The 21707-nt window shown below is 42.0% G+C and overlaps 2 protein-coding genes across 2 annotated transcripts in view; both read right to left on the bottom strand.

The window, feature by feature from the left end:
- LOC131481340 (zinc finger protein 345-like) overlaps nucleotides 1–12038 on the bottom strand; it is a gene marked incomplete at its 5' end in the record, with an annotated part of 53223 nt that extends 41185 nt beyond the window's left edge. Inside the window, 3 exon segments of the mRNA XM_058669758.1 lie at nucleotides 10041–10385; nucleotides 10461–10820; nucleotides 10823–12038. Of these exon segments, the coding sequence (XP_058525741.1) occupies nucleotides 10041–10385; nucleotides 10461–10820; nucleotides 10823–12038 (1921 nt within the window).
- A 6442-nt stretch (nucleotides 12039–18480) lies between these two features.
- Nucleotides 18481–19530, bottom strand: LOC131481212 (zinc finger protein 569-like). Its single transcript, XM_058668912.1, has 3 exons — nucleotides 19441–19530; nucleotides 19217–19309; nucleotides 18481–18606 (listed from the first exon to the last, which is right to left on the bottom strand). The coding sequence occupies exons 1-3, from the start codon at nucleotides 19508–19510 to the stop codon at nucleotides 18518–18520; spliced, it is 252 nt and encodes an 83-aa protein (XP_058524895.1). The 5' UTR covers nucleotides 19511–19530; the 3' UTR covers nucleotides 18481–18517.
- Nucleotides 19531–21707: the final 2177 nt, after the last annotated feature.

Below are 21707 nucleotides of genomic sequence, written 5' to 3'. Positions count from 1 at the left end.
TCCAAAGCTTTGGAATAGACACTGGAAACGGGGTGGGAGGGGTCTGGGGGGGTGGGGAACCAGGCAGCAAGAACAGAACTGGTACCAAGACATGGACGGCGGAATGGTTTTTCCAAAAGCCCTGGGGCAACATCTGGCCCACCAACTCCATCAAAGCACACATTTAGAAAAACAGGCTTGCTGAGCTCCTCAGAAAAGAATTTAGGGTACAAGGACTAAATGCATTGGTAGAAGGAGTAGTAGAACATTGTGTGAATTGTTCCCAGGTTAACCTAGGGCCACGGCCAGCAACAAACTGCAATCAGACATAGGGGAACAGAGCCAGGCAGGTTTTGGGAAGTTGATTTCACTGAAATTAAGCCAAGAAAATATAGATATAAATACTTACTGTGTTGATAGATGCATTCTCAGGATGGGCAGACATTTTCCCTACTGAGACTGAAATTGCAACCATGACTGCTGAAAAACTATTACATGAGATTATTCCTAGACGTGGGCTGCCTTTGCATATAGGCTCAGTTCATGGCCCTGACGTTATTGCCCTGGTGTCACTAGGAATATCCCAATGTGTGGGATAAATGGGAAATTACATTGTGCCTATAGACCCCAAAGCTATGACGAGGTAGAGAGTAAATTGGACCCTAAGGGAGACCTTGGTAAAACTATTCCTAGAGACTCGCAAAAATTGTGTGGGCATGCTATTTAGAACAAGAGGTACCCCCAGCATTAAGGTGTTCACTCTTTTGAGACCATGTTTGAGAGACCCCCCAACCATTTTGCCCGAGATAAGAGAAGAAACCCCGCAAATTGTCAGTCATGGTCACTTTATTTTTTAAGATTTTTCTTGTTTGAAAAGAAGATATACAGAGAGAAGTAGAGAAAGATCTTGCACCCAATGTTTCACTCCCCAAGTGGCCGCAACACCTGGAGCTGAGCTAATCCGAAGCCAGGAGCCAGGTGCTCTTAGGGGTCTCCCATGCAGCTGCTAGGTCTCAAGGCTTTGGGCTGTCCTCAACTGCTTTCCCAGGACACAGCCTGGGAGCTGGATGGAAAGTGGGGCCACTGGAATTAGATCCAGTGCCCATATGGTATCCCAGGACATGAAAAGCGAGGACTTTAACCACAGTGCTATCATGCTAGGCCCCATTATTGGCTTTTAAGTTCCTTGCAGAAAATCCTTTGAATTTCCAGAAAATCCAAAAGGACCTGATGTCTGACGTGGAGGCAGCTTTCTGGCCACCCAGTCTAACAACCTTGTTTCTGATGAGGTGACCATGTTTGGATCAAGAGACATCAAATTGAAGCCCTGCAACCACTCTGGAAAGGACCATGCACTATAATCCTAACCACTCCAACAGCCATTAAGGTAGACAGGACCAATGTGTGGATTCACCACTCCCAGGTTGAAAAGGACACCAGCCCCAGGGAGCAGCCTGAAATGGCCACCAACCCACACGACACCAGCCCAGTAGAGCAACTGACAGTGGTCACAGGTCCTCACACATCAGATAAGAAATGGAGAATCATCAGACACTCTTGGTAACCACTGAAGATAAGACTTACCAAAGAAACTCTTAGCACCTATGTTTGTAATATTGATGTTGATCTTAAATAAAAATAGGATGGATGGGGCTGTATCACATTCCCTATATCAATTGATTAACTTTACTTGGGAGTTAAGAAAAACAGAGGATGGGACTGCAGTTAAACAAGTATCCACCTATGGGGCCCCTATATATCGGTCTGTTCTCTGTCGACTATTTGGAAGATACTGCGATAGTCCACAAATAATCTATGGGTGTGGGAGGCAAGGCAAGAAACTTTTTTAATGCCCAGTTTTAAGTATGCCCTGATAATGAAAATGCACACTATGGAGGTACTGAGGGCTATTACTGCTGTGCTTGGGGCTGTAAAGCAATAGCCTCCAGGCAGCCCCAAATCCCAGTTATATTGCCTCCAAAGAGAAACAACTCTGGGAACTTGTAAAGTAGGTAAAGTAACCCTATAGCTATTCAGGTTAAAAACTACAAGATTTCATCTGAAACACAAGATGTACATGGGGACCATGACTACTTATTATTGTTGGGACCCAGAGGCAATATTTACCATACAATGTTGCTGCCATAAAATGCCAATCAACTCAATTGTCCCCAGTAGACAGATTACACAGGCTTCAGTTACCTCTTCCACAGGGCAAATTACAGCACTAAGAGCAACAGGCCACCCCTCAGAATGTAAGTCAATTACCCACAGAGATCTCTCTTAAATGTGTTAGACTCAATTTTTCTTTTTCTTAATGCAACAAAATCCAGTGATACCTGGGACTGTTGGCCATGTGTCAACCCTGAACCACCATATTCTATAGTCTTTGCTCACCCACAGCAACGTAGAGCAACTACCCCAACATATCCACAATGTAAGTGCTGAACAAGCCCATGCCCAGGGGCTTTGGCAGCTGGGGCAAGGAATCCAAGCTCACTCTAGGGGACCTTGAAGGATGACTTACCTGTTTCTTAAATAATGAGCTTAATACCGGTAACTCCCCCTACCAAAATTCATGCAGCCAAATGTACAAACTCAGCCTTGGGGACCTTGGAGAAAATAGTTACTTAGTAGCTGTAGCCTGTTTAGTAGAAGAGGCAAGCTTATTTGCATAGAATCACAAAGAAAACATTTTCAATAATGTTATGTTTCTTGTGCTATATGTTGTAGGCTTACTTGTGACAATCTGTATGAGATTAACAAAGTTAAGATTTAAAATTTTCATTCAATTCAGTGTATTTTTGGTATGGTTGTGGAAATGGATTGAAGAAGTTATTTATTTATTTGTTTTTGCTTCAAGAAGAGTCTTAGACTGTTGCTTTCCATGTGTTGGATTTGTCCCAATTGTCAATTTGTGGAAGATCAGCTTCAATTTTGTAGGATACTTTTTGCCTTGTTGATTGATTTCTCTAGTGCTGCTTCAAGGTGGAGTCTCAGGCCTTGTGTTTTCTGTTTGTTGATTGTCTCCATGTCCACATTTCCACTATAACATGGAGTGTGGTTGTGAGGAGATGCAACCCATTCTGTGTCTGATCCCAGGGGAAACATTCTCAATATTCTTGTGTTACCTGAGTTATACGTTATAGGCTTATATGCTGCATCCAGACTGAGTCTCTCCGCAAGAATTACACCCTTGACTACTTTGCTAAGCAGCAAAACTTTTTGAGGAGAAGGTAAACAGACATAGTTGCTGGGATTAGAAGCGGCGCCCATATGGGATCCCGGTACATTCAAAGTGAGGACTTTAGCTGCTAAGCCACCACACCAGGCCCAAAAAAGCCTTCTCTTCACAAGTCTTCCCTGGTCTTTACAATCCATTTTTCCAGCATTGGTGTCTATATGTGGTGGATCCAGTGACATTTTCCTGCAAATTTTATTACAGTTGGAGCATAAGTCAGAATTACAGGAAAGGCTCTAGTCTAGTGTCGCTCAAGGGTGACAGGCTGATGTTTCTTAATCCACACCAAGTCCATAGGCTGGAGTTCACAGGAATTGGAGTGAGTTACTGACCTTATTGTTCCTGGACATGCCGCCTTTACCAGGCCATGAATCTGCTGAAGGACAACCTATAGAGTTTGTAATGACTTAAGGAGGGGATCATTATTTAACTCAGTCCTCTGCTTGGGGACTGTAGGTGGTTGCCTCCTAGACATGATATCATGCAGAGTCAAGTCTGGTACATTAGAGATGCCATGGGCTCACAGGAGAGCAATGGGAAGGCAGGTTATCTAGTTTTGCCAGTCTCTAACTTTAATTAAAATTTCCTTTAAGGATATGTTTATCCTTTTTGTTCTTTTTTCATTTTTTATTATATTTTTGACAACCTTTACAGAGTTAATTAGGGTAAAAAGGTTCTGGTGCTCAGATTTGCCAGTGGATGATGTGAACTGATTCAGTCTGGTCTGCCCTCAACCCATGCATAATGCATGCCAGTGGGAAACTTTCCATGGCCTGTTCTGGGTTTGTTTCCTATCATGTTTCTTGCGCTTACCTGCAGGGTTTGTGTCTTGCCAGAGGAGTTGCCCAGGCTCCTCCATCAGAACCTCTCCCAGTGCCAGATTTTGCCTGTACCAGTGGGTCCATGAGCCAGCACTACTCAGTTCACCTCCTGTCCTAGCGAGAACAGTGGCTTTTCCTGACTGGCCTTCAACCCTTCTTACTGTTGGATGTTTCAGCCCAGCCACGGCTTGTCCATACCCACATACAGCTGACACATGGCTCCGTAGGGGCTGAGGCCTAGTCTAGCCTGTCCCATATCTACCCTGGCCCTCCAGGACACCACAAAGTGTTGAAGTCTGGCCTGTCTTGGTGTGTCCAGTCCTAGTCCACACTTGTGCCAAGTGAGACTACAACTGTATCCTGATCAGAATGCAGCCTGCATTCCAGCCCACAAGCTGGAGTCATGGACCTGAGCATGAAGACGCCCTGGCCTGAGAAGCCCAGCTGCAAGCAGTCTGCCTGAATTTTCAACTCCTAGGCCCTCGGTACCACCCCTCCCCAATCGACCCCTTGCCCAGTGATGTAGGTGGTTGGGCCCTGTGCATGGCTGGGTCCCCAAGACAACCTCCCTTATTATACTCACCCTGAAAGGAGCAGCCCCTGGAGCCCAGGCAGGCCTGGGGACAGCTCACCACATGCACTATCCTTCGTGGTCTGAACTCCATGTCCTGTATATACAGTTTAACTTCCACTCAATATTTTAGATCTTTACTAACCATTGTGTGATTTGAAGGATGACTATCAGGCCACTGTTGAACCCCAAATTGGAGGACAGTTTCAGAGACTAACATCTTGGCTACTACCTGAGCTGTTTCTGTGTTGCTGGTGAATGACTCTACCTAGCAAGAGAAGGTGTCTTAGCTCAATGAGGTACTGGCATCATGTTTCCCCAGTAGAATCTCAGTGAAATTAATCTCTCAATATTTTTCCTGAGGGCTTCCTCATAGTCCAGTTCCTGGAGTTGACTCACCTCGAGGTCCTGGGTTTATCTGCATTAAGATGTAATATCGAGGAGAGACCTGTTCAGCTTTTTTTTTTTTTTTTAATTTAGTCCAGTGATGTGATGGTGACTCTGTACAAACTACAATGTTTCCAATGTTTCCAGCAATATAATTTTTCTTACATATGTGTCTTCATCCTTTTGAGTCAGTCTCTGTCCTATGAGTTTATCTGAGATCCATTTGTTCACTCAAATACTGAGGAGTCTGTGGCAGTGTTCATTCCTATAGGAATAGGAGCATCTGAAGGGGATCCCACTGGTTTTTATGCAACTTCTTTCATTGCTTAGTAAGTTTCATTTCTAGATAAAGGGCCCCATGGATATGGGTAATGGCAAAGGCATATCTGCAGTCCATATAGATGATTACAGTTTTTCTTTGGCCCATCTCAGGGCCTGGGTCACTGCGACTAATTCATCCTTCTGGACAACTGTTTCATGTTGTAGTGCTTGGGCCCATAGGATTTGATCATGTAAGATGAGCACTACACCACATACCTGATCCTGTCGATGATGTAACTGCGTCCATCTGTAAACAGGATTTTATCCAGGTCAGGCCATGGAATGTCCATCAAGTTGGCCCTCACGTTCGCAGGAGAATTTAGGCTGTCTTGGCAATCATGTATTGGCTCAGATGGCAGAGATTCAATGTACACTCCAGCCTCACAAGGAAAGAATGAACAATAGTTCCTTCTCCAAAATTCATTATTCCTATTTTGTTTAAGGTTGGGCTTTTGGGCTACCTCCACCAATTCAGATAAAAACTTTTTCTTAAACTCTTTTAACTTTTGCAAATTATGTTAAACATCATGAGTTAACTGGAATACAAAGGCTATATTTATAGTGCAGTTGTTCTCAGGAAACTCAGGATCTATCAGGGTGGACAAGTGGTATACCTCTAGGAGACACATAAGAATCACCACAGGGCCTGACGGAATAGGGTAAGGAAACGTTTAAATGGGTGGAAAAATATTTAGTCAGGATGAAGCAGAGAGGACACATTCCAGGAAATAAGAGATGACAGAATAACAGAGGGGTACCTGGAGACTGACAGACACAGGAAAGCAGCAGACACAATGGTGTGGTGCTTCAGGTAACAGGTGATCTGAACTCCACCAGCAGCCAGAACTCCACTAGCAACCAGGTGGGAAAGGACTTGCACTGGGAGCTTGGGAGATGAACCCAGACAAAGAACCGTCCATCCTACTGGTCTGCTTGATTTGACCAGGAGCAGACACAGAGCAGCAGATCCCAAATGGGAAGTGAAAGAACAGGGTGGAGTTCACAGCCCAGTCAGACTGCTAGAGCCGAATTGGGTGCCGTTTTGCATAAGGAGGAAAGGCAAGGGAAAGGACTGAGCATAAACTGAGCTCAGAGTGAATTCATTTCTAACTCAGTGAATTGCATCAACGTGACATTCTACAGGTTCCACCCAAGACAGGTCTGGGTAGCCCTCAGACCTGTTGGCCAGCAGATTAAGAACTCTAGTAGTGGTACATCAGGCGCCATTTTGAACACCGTGGCAAACACTTTAAGACTGCAGGGGACAACAGTGAACTGCGCATGTGCTGAGCTCACGAGAACTAACTGACTTCAGTGGATTGCACTGGTCCCGCAGGAAAATAATCCCAACTGTGGCATCGTACAGGTCCAAATAGGTCCGTGTGTCACCCAGACCTAACAGCCAACAGGTTCCAGCAAGATCAGCACCACCAACAACCACCTTGCAATATGGGACATCTGGTGTCTCTAATCCTGGGACCTGCTCCAACAAAAAGTGGGAGAAATGTTGCAGACACAATGGTGCAATCTCAGCACAATATCACAGAAGGTGGAGATTGGTCAGCCAGAAGTTGAGGCTATGGGAGTTCTTTGTGGAAATCTAACATAAGAACCCAGACCTGGAATCACTGGAGGGAGTGTCACAATTGGCTGCAAGCAAAGAGTTGTGCACCAACTGAAATAAATAAAATCAAATTGCAGACCTGTGTGTGATGCAGCTTAGAAACCTACTCCAGGGAGAAGACTCTGCTAACCAGAAGTACAAAGACCAAGAGAGAAAGAAGAGACAAAGGCACAATGGATATTACTGAAAACTCCCCTGCCAGGGAGCAAAACTCTATGCCAACCTCAGCGTTAGATGAGGAAAACATTGAGAAAATGGGGCACACAGAATCCATAAGACTCATTTTAAAGATTCTGATCAACAATGAAAAGCTCATGCAAGAGTTCAAAGAATTTAATGAAACAATAAAGCAAATCAAGGCTGGTATATCAGAAATTAAGAACACAGTAGAGCAAATTAAAAGTACAGTGGAGAGAATCCAAAATAGAATGAAGCAAGTGGAAGAAGGAATCTCAGAATTGAAAGACATTTTCTGTCACCTGGGGGAAGCAATGAGGTGGTCACAGAATGTGGTTAAGAACTCACATTTATTTTAAGATATTGGTTACTCATTACTACGTCAATTAATTCCATAATGATGTAAATTTTGTTGATGGTATGTTGGAGCTTTTAATTGATCAGGATGATACTCTGCTGGCTCTGTCTTCAAACAAGAGTCTACCTAAGAAGCCATTGAACTTGACTGGACAATTAGGTGCTGGACTCTATGTTTGTTATATGCTTGCAATGAGGGAATCTCAACTGAACTTGAACTGTGTTTATGCAACAAGGTGGAGGAATCCACCATGGGGGCAGGGTTTGGCGAGGGGTGGGGAGAATCCCAGTACCTATGAAAGTATGTCACATAATACAATGTAAGTAACAAAAAAAAAAAAAAGAAAGAAAAAAATTGCATCTCTTACCCTCAGTGCTCATCATTGTTGGTCTTAATAGGGCCTTGACTCTAAATATTAAGTAGTAGAAGTGCTCCAGGTTGTCGCACATGGGATGCAAGTCAATGGGCTTCACATTTCCCTCAACACTAGTCAGGGAACCCACACATAAGTATTTTTTTTCTTTAAAAAGCAGAATCACTGTGAGAAAGACAGAAGTAGGGAAATATCTTCAATTCACTGGTTGCTATGCTTCAATGGCTCAATTGCAGTAGCTGAGCTGCTGTGAAACCAGAAGACAAGAGCAAAACCATGGTGGATTGGCTAGGATCTTGCACAGCTTATCTACTATGTAACAATGCTGGTCCTGGTGCTCACTCTTACAGTTGAAAGACTTTAGGCACAGGCCAGCATCTAGTAGCTCATACAATGGCAAGAAACTTACTGTGAGAAGCCATGATACATGAAATCAGTGTGAATCTGAACAGTAGTGGTGGCAGCTGACACATAAACTCCACCTGAAAGAGGAACTCCAAGAGTCTGATGTCAGACAATTCTTTTGTCTCTGACATATGCCTTCTCGAGTCTTGGCTGTGTTTTGACCAGCAGTCCCTAAGATTCCTGAGGGCCATGACAATGGTGTAGGTTGGTTGCAGAACCAGTAGAGACAAATTGGTGAGGGATGTCCATTTATTGAGAAGATCATACAAGCATATATACAGAGGAGGGGGAAGGCAGAAGGGTGGTCTCAACAGTACTCCCACGCTACACTGTTATTGTAACTAGTCAGTAGTCATGCTTATCTCTCTAGACACTCTAATCAAGTCACCAGTTACTTGCTGTAAGCAGGGTTGGAAGCTTAGTATTTTAGTCCATTTGCTGACAGACCAAGATAAGCTAGCACCTGGGCTGAAATCTATATCTTTGGGCATGATCATTATGTGTGACTGGTAAACAGGATGAGGGTTGCACTTAACAACTTAGAGTTGCTTATCAGGGAAATTCTAGCACAGCTTTGCAGGGACAGAGAAAATTGGGATACAGCCAACTACTTTGGATGTATGCCCAGTGAACAGGCCAAGATGGAGTCTCTGTTAGCTGAGACCACTTCCAGGACTTTGCCTGAGAGACACAATGTGCCATGTGCATATGGCGTCCCATATGAGGTAAGCTGGCAGAGATGCAGAAGCGATTTCCCATACTTATTATTCAAGGAGAGACAGTGGCCAAATAGGATCTACATTTGGCCTGATATAACAAGAAAATCTTGCCTCTGGAAAAAATTCATCCTTCAAATCTGGGTGCATATCATTAGAAATTCAACGTGCATAATTTAATATCTACAGTTCTAGTATAATTCTGTAATAGGATGAGAAATTTTGCGATTATGGAAAAGATAAATGAGTAAATGTCAAAGATGGAATTTGAAACAAGTATTACATACTGAGCATTTATTATCAGCATTCAATCTGAAAACAGCATTCACATTTACTACCTCACAACAAAGGGAGATCACATACAAATTGCATCTTAATTATTTTAGCAACAAATAACCTCTCTTCTGAAATACAATGATGCTCCTCATGTTTATTTTTTAACACTTGATGAGACTTTCAAAGTATATTTCTACATCCATTGCCTTTTTACAATGTTTTGTATTTGCACTCTTGCTAATGGTAGTTTTTTCATTCACTTTGCAAGGTTCCACACACCATAAGAAGTTTGGTTTATGGTGCCTAGTCTTTTGGTTGACATGCTTTTGTAGTTCTGAGGTCTGTGACTCTGCTAACAATTGACTTCAGAAAAATGATTTATCAGTCATTGCTGTGTGTTTGCTCATTTCTGTGAATATGCTACTTACTGAAGCATGTATGCTTTCCACTGTGCTGAAAAGGTTTGTGTATGAATTTTAACACACATGTTACACATTTCTGCTTTCCCACGTGAATTCAGATGTTTAGCAAAACTTGACTGCTTGCAACAGGATTTTCCACTCATTATATTCATGCGGTTCTTATCCTGTATGGATACTCTGGCGTCGAATGAAACTGTCTGGTAAGTAAAGGCTTGAAGATCCACACAATATTTGTAAGGTTTCTCCCCTGTGTGGACTCTCTGATGCCTAATGAGTTGTGCCATATTAGAAAAGCCTTTTCCACACTCACTACATTCATGTTTTTTTCTCCAGTATGGATTATCTGATGTCTAATGAGGTGTGGCTTACAAGGAAAGACTTTTCCACACTCACTACATTCAAAAGGTTTTTCCCCAGTGTGAATTCTCTGATGTGATCTAATGCTTGACTTATGAAGAAAAGCTTTTCCACACTCACTATATTCATAAGGATTTTCACCTGTGTGTATTCTCTGATGAGTAATGAGGTTTGACTTACGAATAAAAGCTTTTCCACACTCACTACATTCATAAGTTTTTCCCCCAGTGTGGTTTCTCTGATGTCTAATGAGGTGTGGCTTATAAGGAAAACCTTTCCCACACTCATTACATTGATAAGGTTTTTCACCTATGTGGATTCTATGATGTATAATTATGCTTGACTTATGAATAAAGGCTTTTCCACTCACTACATTCATAAAGTTTTTTTCCCCAGTGTGTATTCTCTGATGTGATCTAATGCTTGACTTACGAAGAAAAGCTTTTCCACACTCACTACATTAATACAGTTTCTCTCCAGTGTGAGTTCTCTGATGAGTAATGAGGTTTGACTTCTGAATAAAAGCTTTTCCACACTCACTGCATTCAAATGGTTTTTCACCTGTGTGTATTCTCTGATGTGATCTAATGCTTGACTTATGAAGAAAAGCTTTTCCACATTCCCTGCATTCAAAAGGTTTTTCACCTGTGTGTATTCTCTGATGTGTGATCATGCTTGACTTATGAAGAAAAGCTTTTCCACACTCCCTACATTCATAAGGTTTTTCCCCAGTGTGGACTCTCTGATGAGTAATGAGCTGTGACTTACGAATAAAAGCTTTTCTACACTCATACATTCATAAGGTTTTTCCCCAGTGTGTATTCTCTGATGAGTAATGAGGTGTGACTTACGAATAAAAGCTTTTCTACACTCATTACATTCATAAGGTTTTTCCCCAGTGTGGATTCTCTGATGGCTAATGAAGAGTGACTTATGAATAAAAGCTTTTCCACACTCCCTACATTCATAAGGTTTTTCCCCAGTGTGGACTCTCTGATGAGTAATGAGGTGTGACTTACGAGTAAAAGCTTTTCTACACTCACTACATTGATAAGGTTTTTCCCCAGTGTGGACTCTCTGATGAGTAATGAGGTGTGACTTACGAATAAAAGCTTTTCTACACTCACTACATTCATAAGGTTTTTCACCTGTGTGAATTCTCTGATGAGTAATGAGGTTTGACTTATGAAGAAAAGCTTTTCCACACTCACTACATTCAAAAGGTTTTTCACCTGTGTGTATACTCTGATGTGTGATCATGCTTGACTTATGAATAAAAGCTTTTCCGCACTCCCTACATTCATAAGGTTTTTCTCCAGTGTGGACTCTCTGATGAGTAATGAGGTGTGACTTACGAATAAAAGCTTTTCTACACTCACTACATTGATAAGGTTTTTCACCTGTGTGGATTCTCTGATGAGTAATGAGGTTTGACTTATGAAGAAAAGCTTTTCCACACTCACTACATTCAAAAGGTTTTTCACCTGTGTGTATACTCTGATGTGTGATCATGCTTGACTTATGAATAAAAGCTTTTCCGCACTCCCTACATTCATAAGGTTTTTCTCCAGTGTGGACTCTCTGATGAGTAATGAGGTGTGGCTTACAAATAAAAGCTTTTCTACACTCACTACATTGATAGGGTTTTTCCCCTCTGTGTATTCTCTGATGAGTAATGAGGTGTGACTTACGAATAAAAGCTTTTCCACACTCACTACATTCATAAGGTTTCTCCCCAGTGTGGATTCTCTGATGTACGATTATGCTTGACTTATGAAGATAAGCTTTTCCACACTCACTACATTCATAACGTATTTCCCCAGTGTGCATTCTGTGACGTTTGTTCATGTTTGACTTACGAGAAAAAACTTTTCCACACTCCCTGCATTCATAAAATTTCTCCCCTGTGTGGACCCTCTCATGTATCATTAGGCTTGACTTACAATGAAATTCTTTTACACACTCCCTACATTCATAAGATTTTTTCCTTGTGTGGATTCTCTGATGCCCAATGAGAGATAATTGCTGGTGAAAGGCTTTTGTGTGCTCATTGCATTCATACTGATTCTCTGCACCTCGAATGATCTGATCTCTAATGAGCTTTGACTTCTGGTACATGTTTTCTTTACATTCATTGGACACATACAAATATTCTCCTGTGTCAGTTCTCTGTTTGGTGGTAAGGCAAGATTTATAGTAGCCAACATGAATTGCTTCTACCACACTGACAGGTTGCTGATCACATGGGTCTTTGGAATAAATTTGCTCACACATAAAGATTATCTTTTTCCCACTGAAAGTTTTGTCATTTCCATTGTGTTCTAAGGACTGCTGACAAATCTGGATCTTGTCAAATTGACTGAGAATTTCATCACTCTCAAGATTGTTCTCAGGGACATTAGAGGCATGCTTCTTTTCAAATTGTATTTCATCGGGCTTCCTGTGAGAAAAGCAAATTTAAAAGAAACTATGTTATCATTTTCTCTCCATTGAAAAATCACAAGATCTTTGAGCCCCTCCAGGGTGTTGTTTCCCCCTCGCCTCTTCCAAGTTCAACTGGTCAATTAACAGTAAAAATTTGGTCTACAACTGCTTTTCATTATCTTTTTCTATACTATGTTAAAGGAAAAAATCACTGAGATTCCATGGTAACATTTGGTTCAGTGGAAAATATGGGACTTAAGAAAGAATTTTGGCTCTTATACAAGAGTTATGAGGCTAAACAGAGCTAAGAGAAGACTCCACAAGTTTGGTACTAAACCTCTGGAAATGATCCTTGGCACCTCATGCCTCTGCACAATGAGGAATACAACCACACACCCACGTAATCCCCAGCCACTGCCTAGCTCCAGGTCAACCTTCAGATGGATTGTACTTGGATAGGCTTCAGGAAACAGCAACATGAAGTGGAATTGGGGGAATACTAGAATGAGCCAGACTGCAATACATGCTGGTGGAAAATGAGTGGAGACAAAGAGCTCAGGAGGATGATAGTGGTGGACACATGATCTCTGGGTGCAGGAGATCCAGTGGGGCCCTGGAAGCCTTGTCTGGACCATTAGGCACAGCTGTGTGATGAGTCTCAGTGGCTGTATGTGTGGTAGTTTGTGTTGCTTGGCTTGGGTCCTTGGCTGGTCAGTGCAATGGGCCTTGGGTCTGCAAGTCCTCGGAATAGAGGGTGTGGCAGGCCTCAGGTCACCTGGCTTGGATACTTTACATGCCTGCATGGGGCTGCTAGCTCAGTCAGCACTGTGGATGCGGCTCCACTTGTGCAGGATCAACTGGTTCAAGGTCTTGGTGCAGTTGCAAGAACTGGTACTTCTCAGTTGAAAAGGAGTATTGGACAACTGGCCTGGCTCCACCTGGAGATGGAAGTGCACTGAGGCCTGGAAAGCACATTTGGACCATCCAAGAGAAAGGAGGAGAGAAGAGATTGAATAACTACCCCAGCCAAATGATGACAGCAAATATCTGGGTGAAAAGGAGACTCTAAGGTCAACCATGTCAACCAATAAACATTGAAAGGGTCCCCTCATTCTTGAACTGGTGAGATGGACATCATTTCAGAACTCTCAGAACCACCTGGACAGAAACCTTGGAGTGTGTGCCACATTGACACCCTGGTTTGGTATCAGGGGTCCAGTACCCATCCTGAAGTACTAGGATGGTTGGGAGGCCTGGTATAGCTTCTCTGAATATCATTTAATCGTGACCTAAAATAGGAAGGAAAACTAGAAAATTTGGAAATGATCACACCAATTTCTCCTTAATAATCTAACACACACACACACACATTGAGTGCAATTAAATCACACACACACACACACACACAGAAATCCAACTCATGAAAAAAAAATGATTAGGTCACACTCCCCCAGTCCCACCCACCTCTTGATGTTGGAGGTGGGTGAAGCCTAGGCCTGCCTTGTTCCCAAGGTATCTGCTCCCAGTGTACCCAGCAGGAAGGGCAAAGCCTCTTGAGTCCAGGCAGGCCAAGGCCCAGCTCATCAAATGGTCATAGTGGCTGAACCTAGGGTCACAAGCATGGACTCCAATCTGGCTCGGTCCTCCCAGGAACAGCAAGTGTACGTGAGGATAGAGAAAATATGTAGATTTCTACTAAATACCAGTAGCTCACATTTAGGAGGTGGATACAGAAACTGAATCTCAAAGTAATTTTTTAAATTTATCTTTTTAGAGACAGAGAAGTTTTATTTGCAAAGTGATCATGTGAGCAGGGCAAGAGGAGGGAAGGGGAAAGCACTTCTCGAGAAAAAACTAGGTGGTGGTGTGCTTCTTGAAATTGGAGACATCCAGTTAGTAACTTGAATGTTGTCCCAACCATTGGTTGCTGAAGCAGGATGTACAACTGGAAAAAAGAACCCACTCCTCTGTTTTCTCAAATTCCTGTGAATCCCATCCTTCCACCCTATTCCACACTTCTATGTTTCTATACTAAGTTATAGAAAAGAATCACTGAGCTTTTCTGGTAACATTTGGTTCTGTACACAACATAGGACTGGAAAAAAGACTTCCTGCTCTTATACAAGAGCTGTGTGGCTGGACTTAGCAAAGAGAAGAATCCACAAAGTTTGTAGTAAACTTGAGGAAATGACCCTTGGCATCCCGTGCCTCTGCACAAACATGAACACATCCACCCACAGACGTAATCCCCAGTCACTGCTTACCTCCAGCTAATCCTCCAGACTGATTGAGCTTTTAGGAGGTAGGTGGTGGAGACAGGAAGTATGAAAGGTTAGGACTTTAAAATCTCTAATCACCAACTGCCTTTTTCACATTTGCTATCATGTCAATTTTCATTTTAGAAGCAAGTCTCTGGGTCTTCATATTTTGAAAACTATTGGATTGACAGTACCCAGAAGAGGCCAATTTTCTTCATGACTTGATACTCTGTAATTGGATCCTGAATCCCAACTACCTGACATGGGGCCAAAATTCTGGCCTCCTTTTTCTTTTTTTTATGTCTTTTTTTTTTTTTATTCATTGATTACATTGTATTATGTGACATACTTTCATAGGTACTGGGATTCTCCCCACCCCTCGCCAAACCCTGCCCCCATGGTGGATTCCTGCACCATGGGATTAAGGGGCTGGTCCCTTCACAGGACAGCTACTCCCACTGGAGAGCATGGACTGGGATGGGGACTGACCAGAATAAGCAATGCTGCAACACCTGTGTGCTGCACGTGGACTAGATCAGGGAAAAGCCAGGCTGGAAGGATTATTCCTGTGGGTGCAAACATAAATTACAGTGGGTGAGGGTTGTTTGGCCTTAGCCGCAGCATCAGCTGGCAGAAGCTGGCACTGGGGACTAATTCTGTCAAGTCAAATCACAGAACCACCTAAAGAGTGCATAAACCGGGACTGATAGAGACCTGGGAGGGAAAAAGTGGGCTCCCCCTTTCTGGGTCACTACTCCCATGGGAGGGCATGAAAACTAGGACGGGGGCTGGGGTGGCTAGACAGAGAGGCACTCAACAACATCCGTGAGGGCTGGATGGTTGAGTTGGTTAGATAGAACTAAGCTTTAATACCCATTGACAAGTACAAGAGCCAAATAGGATGGGGGACAGACTGGTCTACTGCTACACATACTGGCAAACCAGGGTAGGGGGTGGGCCTGGTGGGGGTTATTATGGGTCGCCCCAACCAGGCTGCAGCTCCCACTGGTTGATGTAAGGGCTGAGTATGTGCTGGGCAGAACCAGACTGGACTGCAACACCCACTGGTTCCAGTGTAACTCGGGACTGAAAACAGAACCAGCCCAGAAATTGAAAGCACCATCTGATCGGGGTGATGGACTGTGCCGGGCCCTGTGCTTGCTAGAACATACATGAATCTGGTCTGGGAATACCTCAAAGTTTCTTTGGAGATCTCCCCAATCAAACTGCTGGACTCAGAACTCTAACCAAGAAAGACAGAAGACAGAACAGGTCAGTCATTCATCTCAGCTATATGTTGGCAGCGAAATATGGGGCAAACGGAGACTTTATTATGGACCGTATCAATCAGTGGACAACCTGATCGAGCAAAACTGGCAGCGATTCATAACTGGAGAACTATTAAAACCACTTGAGCAAATATCTCAGAGCGAGCATGCCCCACATTCGGGACTTGGGGTGGGCGGGAAACCAGGTGGGGCTTCTCCCTCAATATCCCCCTTTACCTCAGATACATGATGGAAACAATATGGACATAATAGTATTACTAACAACAACAAAAAAGATCAATGTGAGCTTGGAAGATGATATTTGTGATAACATCTTAGCAAAAGGCCTTTCACTATTTCTGCTCTCTCGGCTGCCGCACTCGTCATATGAAAATCGAGGGTGTTAGGTACCTACATGTAGCAGGAACCTATGCTTAGTGTTGTCCTCCCACATTGTTAGTTAAGGATGTGAAGTCCCTAGATGTAGTGGAAATCTATTCTTTCCCTCTTTCACTAATCTTTAGGTCCCTCCTTCTCTGATACATTTCCGCCCATAACTCATTCAACACTAAGTGTAGAATCAGGATTGTAATAGGAATGTGTTACTGATTGACATGTACCATCTATTGAGAACTTCCTGACCACATGATTGGGTCAGCTGATATCCTGCCTCAAAGGGAAACAATTGGCAGAAATATCCTTAGGAATGCCCCCTTTGACCAGGTGTGAAAAGTGGGTGTCAGAATTGCTGAATTCTTCTTATAAAATAAAGAGGACAGTTTTTAAAATTGTCTGTTATGATCCTGAAACTGCAATGGTCCATTTATTTTTCTATGTCTACTCCAAGCACCCTTCTCAAGTTTTGAACTTCACTTGAGCTGGGCTCTGGCAACGGGCAGAGAGCTGGATGTTAAGTGGGGCTGCCAGGGCACAAACCAGTGTCCATCTATGATCCCAGTGCATGCAAGGTGAGGCCCAGCCACTAGGCTACCATGACATGCCCTTGGGTTTCATCTATAGAAATGACTTACGTGGGTCTTTGGGTGATCCCCTGTACATTTCATACATGAGTTCAGAAAAAGCCAGTTTCTTCAACTTTGTCACTCATTTGGCTGCCTACCTCTGAGAGCTGAACAGCCATAGAATGGCCGGTGCAGATTTGAAGCTGTGTAGTAGCAGCTATTTCGTTGCTGGTTGAGAGACAACCAATACAATGGGAAGTGTCTTACTCACAGGTTCCTGTCCAGACAAGGAATGCTCAGGGCACACTTAGAAATCTAAGACCCCCCAACTGAGCCATATATGAGCTATATGCCGGTGTGGACGAGCCATGACTGGGCTGAAACTTCCAACAGCAGGAACCAGAATGGGTTGAAAACCAGTTAAGAAAGGCCGCTGATCCTGCTGGGGCAAGAGACGAAATGAGCAGTGCTGGCCCATGGACCTGCTGGTATGCTAAAAACCTGATGCCAGAGGGGTCTGATGGAGGAACCTGAACAGTTCCTCTGACAGGACACTGACCCTACAAATAAACGCAGGAAAAAATGAGGTAAACAACCCAGAGAGGCTATGGAAAGTGTCCCACTTGCATACATATGGCTCGGGTTGGGGGCGGACCAGGCTGAGTCAGCTCGCGTCATCCACTGACAAGTCCGAGTGCTGGAGCTGGGTGGGGGTCTGGCCAGGTTCAGTTGCGGTAAAAATAGTACACAACACAAAATGCCAGGGCGAGGCTGCCTGTGCCTGTTAGGAACACAGCACCCAACCAGGACACCTCCCACTGGTTTAGGTGAGGGCTGAGTGTGTGATGGGCAGAACCACATGGACTGCAATACTCATTGGTTCCAGTGGAGGTTGGGGCTGGAATAGAAACAGCCCAGCAGTTGCAACCACCAGCTGATCGGGGTGATGGACTATGGCAGGCACTGTGCTTACTAGCACATGTGGGAACCTGGTCTTGGAACACCTCAAACTTTCTTTGGGGACTCCCTTAATCAAAATGGAGGAATTTGAACATTAATGAAGAAAAGATGGAAGATGGAGTAGATCAACCACCTTAGCTATATGTTTGTAGTTAAATACTGGAAAAGGGGAGACTCTATGATGGACTATGTCAACCAGTGGACTCTGCACCAGCCTCATTGTACCTGGATTGTTGATGATGGAAGGTTGGAGCTTCTAATTGAACAGGATGATGCTCTGCTGGCTCTGCCTTTGGATCAGAGAGGGCCTCCCTAAGAGGCTTCCCTAAGAGCCTTCTGAAAATTTTTGCTGTCTCCATTCAAGAGGCACACCATCTCCTGGCTCTCTCCCAAGAAATGCTATTTGATTCCCTCTGCTTTCTACATTCACCTGGTCACTTTGCAAATAAAAAAAAGTAGAAAGAAAAATGGAAAAAATGGAAAAAAAGTAAAAAGAAAGAATGAAATCCTATTTCTCAAGTCTCATTTTTACACAATTTCCCTTTCATATTGTGCTGCAATTATGGCCAGAGCTAATGCTAAGCATCTTTGTGGCAATGCAGCTCTCTTTTCAGTTATTATATAATTTTTCTGATTACAACTTGCCTGAAGATTATTTCTTGACCTTTCTGATTAGCTCCAAACAGCTCATTCTTTCCATGGGGATCTGAAATGAGGAAAAGAGTATCCATATGTATGAATCACATCTAAATGTTTCTTTTCAAATGTTCCAGTGAAGCCAATGAGATTTGTTGCCATTCTAGATACAGCACATTTTAATATTAGTGAAATGTGGACATTTATGAGCATTTTTAAATAGGCATTACATCTCATCTATTAATACCTTAACATAATACCTAGTTTTTAAAATAAAAATTTCAATTATGTGAGTTTGCTTATTTAACTTAAAGCAGGATATGACAGAAAATATGGTATAAAAATTCAAAATAAGGCTTGGGGTATCTTGCATCCCATCTCAGCACTAGTTTGTCTTTTCCTGGCTACTCTGCTTCAAAAACAACTTCCTGAAAATGTATCTTGGGAGGTGGCAGAGGTGATTCAAGTGTTTGGGATCATGAAAAGACCCATATATACTTCTAGATTTATGGTGACAGACTGGCAAATTGCTAGAATAAACCTATACATGGAGACTATAGAATGCCTGTGTCTCACCAGCTGTCCTTCTGAAAGAAACTTGAAGTAAAACTCAAATATAATTCCAGTCAACATTTACTGAGCTATGTATCAATTCCCCTGCCAATTATGTGCTTACCTACCTGGAAGTCTCTGTTTCACAGATTTCTCCACTGTCCATGGTGCTGATTCTTGCTCCAACTTGAAGATCACATCAGGCTTTGTCATGGAGTACCCTGTTCATGGAGAATGATGCAGATTTTCCGAAATCACCATTAGTCCTACCAACTACTGCACTTTATAAACTCTTCTTTCATTTGTCATCTATACAGAAGTGTTCTGTAAGGCATGACAGAAATTCACTCACCCAAGGACAGCAGATTGTCATAGGTCTCAAGCATCACCTCCCTGTACAGAGTCCGCTGAGTATCATCCATATTCTGCCATTCTTCCTGGGTAAAGTCGACAGCCACATCTTCAAATGACACCAACACCTGTAACAACACATGTCTCCTCAGTTCTGCATTATTAAATAGAAACAGTGACCGTGCATTCTTTGTATATTTAATTTGCAACATCTATGGATGTGGTTTAATTTATAATTTATACAGCATCATAGAATAACAGTTAAATGAAAATATCTTGTGCTGTATTACTCTTGCAATTTTAATATTACAACAGAATATTCCTTATTCTATTAAAGGTTGTTTTCTCTAAAGATTCTCATTCTAATGAACTGTTGAAGGCATTGTTAGAATAGCTCTCCTAGCAGAAAATATCACTCTGTTATTGCCACTCTGATTTTCAACTAAATTAACATAAGCAATCATATTGACACTGAGCCAAAATATTAACTCAGCAGCTATGATACTAAGGTGAGTTTAATTCTTCTGTGTGTGTTCAATTTGCATCTTCTAGGAATGCAGCTTAATTTACAATGTAAATGGCAAATAAGGTAAAAACAAAACATTTTGTCCCATATTACGTTTGCAATTCTAAAGCTACAATTCCATTATTATCCTGTATCAGATTGTTTTCTATAATGAGCATAAAATGAGTTCATTGTGCAATCTTTAGATACACATGAGCTAAATAACATGCTAGATTAGGCAATTAAGATAAATGTTTAATATTGCACAAGATAATGAGAAGATTTTTGAATAGCTTACTAATGATATCCTCAAACATACTGAGATACTTAAAAATATTACAAAGCGATAATAAACTTCAATTTTCTTATTTTAAAATGAAATAATGAAATACCAAAATTATTTTTTTTAAGCATGAGTAAATATTTCCTACAGCTTAATTGAAATCAAATATAAATAATATATGATCATATATATCAATAATACATATCATATATGTACATATACAAAAATCAAAAAATTATGGAATACATATGCATGTGATTCCAGTGAATAAATATATAAAACAATATATATATTTTCACTTTTAAGTATGCACATATTAAAACTCTCTGTTTTTGATTTATTTTTTATGGAATAACATAATTAAACTGAAGTTTTAATTTCTACATAGTAAACTACAGCTTAGGAGAGAAACAAATGATAGTCTCTTAAACAACTATCTTCTTCTGACAAGTAGTTGGTATCAGCTAGTCATAGCCTGCCAGCTGAACAGAAGATATACATATAAGACAAATGCCATGCTGTAACAAACCTAATCTTTTTTTTTTTTTATGTTTTGGAAGCTCTTTAGCATTAAGCAGTTATCTGGGTTTTTCTTTTTTGTTTTTTAATAAACCCTTTGATATTTGGTCAAAGGATTCTTTTTTTTTGTAAGATTTATTTATTTTATTACAGTCAGATATACAGAGAGGAGGAGAGAGAGAGAGGGGAAAATCTTCCATCCAATGATTCACTCCCCAAGTGAGCGCAATGGCTGGTGCACACCGATCTGAAGACGGGAATCTGGAACCTCTTCCGAGTCTCCCATGCGGGTGCAGGCTCCCAATGCTTTGGGCCATCCTCGACTGCTTTCCCAGGCCACAAGCAGGGAGCTGGATGGAAAGCGGAGCTGCCGGGACTAGAACCGGTGCCCATATGGGATCCCAGGGTGTTCAAGGCAAGGACATTTTCCGCTAGGCCACGCCGCTGGGCCCTGCGTTTTTCTTTTTATTCCAGCTATTTATTTACTACTTTTAACAATGAAACAGAGCTAATGTAACTGATGTATATCATTTTAACAGCATGATACTTCTTTTCAATCTTCCCTTTTCCCCTGTTATTTTTTTTATGTGATCACAGTTTTCTTATTTTTTTCTTAACTCATCAAATTTTAATTCAGAGGAAGTTCAAGTTTTTTTTTAATTACATTGCATTATGTGACACAGTTTGATAGGCTCTGGGATTCCCCCAGCACTTCCCTGTAAAAAAAAAAAAAAAAAATTCTACCTTTTTTAGGGCTTTTAACATAAAGTGGTGTTGGATTTTGTCGAAGGCTTTTTCTGCATCTATTGATACTATTATATGATTTTTGTTCTTCAAATTTTGGATGTGGTGTATCACATTTGTGGATTTCCATATGTTTAACCATCTCTGCGTTCCCAGGATAAATTCTACTTGGTCTAGATGAATGATCTGTCTGATGCTTTTTGAATTCTAGGATTTT

Source organism: Ochotona princeps, chromosome 10 (genome assembly GCF_030435755.1).
Source record: "Ochotona princeps isolate mOchPri1 chromosome 10, mOchPri1.hap1, whole genome shotgun sequence".
In the NCBI taxonomy this organism is placed as follows: Eukaryota; Metazoa; Chordata; class Mammalia; order Lagomorpha; family Ochotonidae; genus Ochotona; species Ochotona princeps.
Note: the sequence above shows the minus strand (reverse complement) of the source record. Positions and strands in the feature narration are given on the sequence as shown.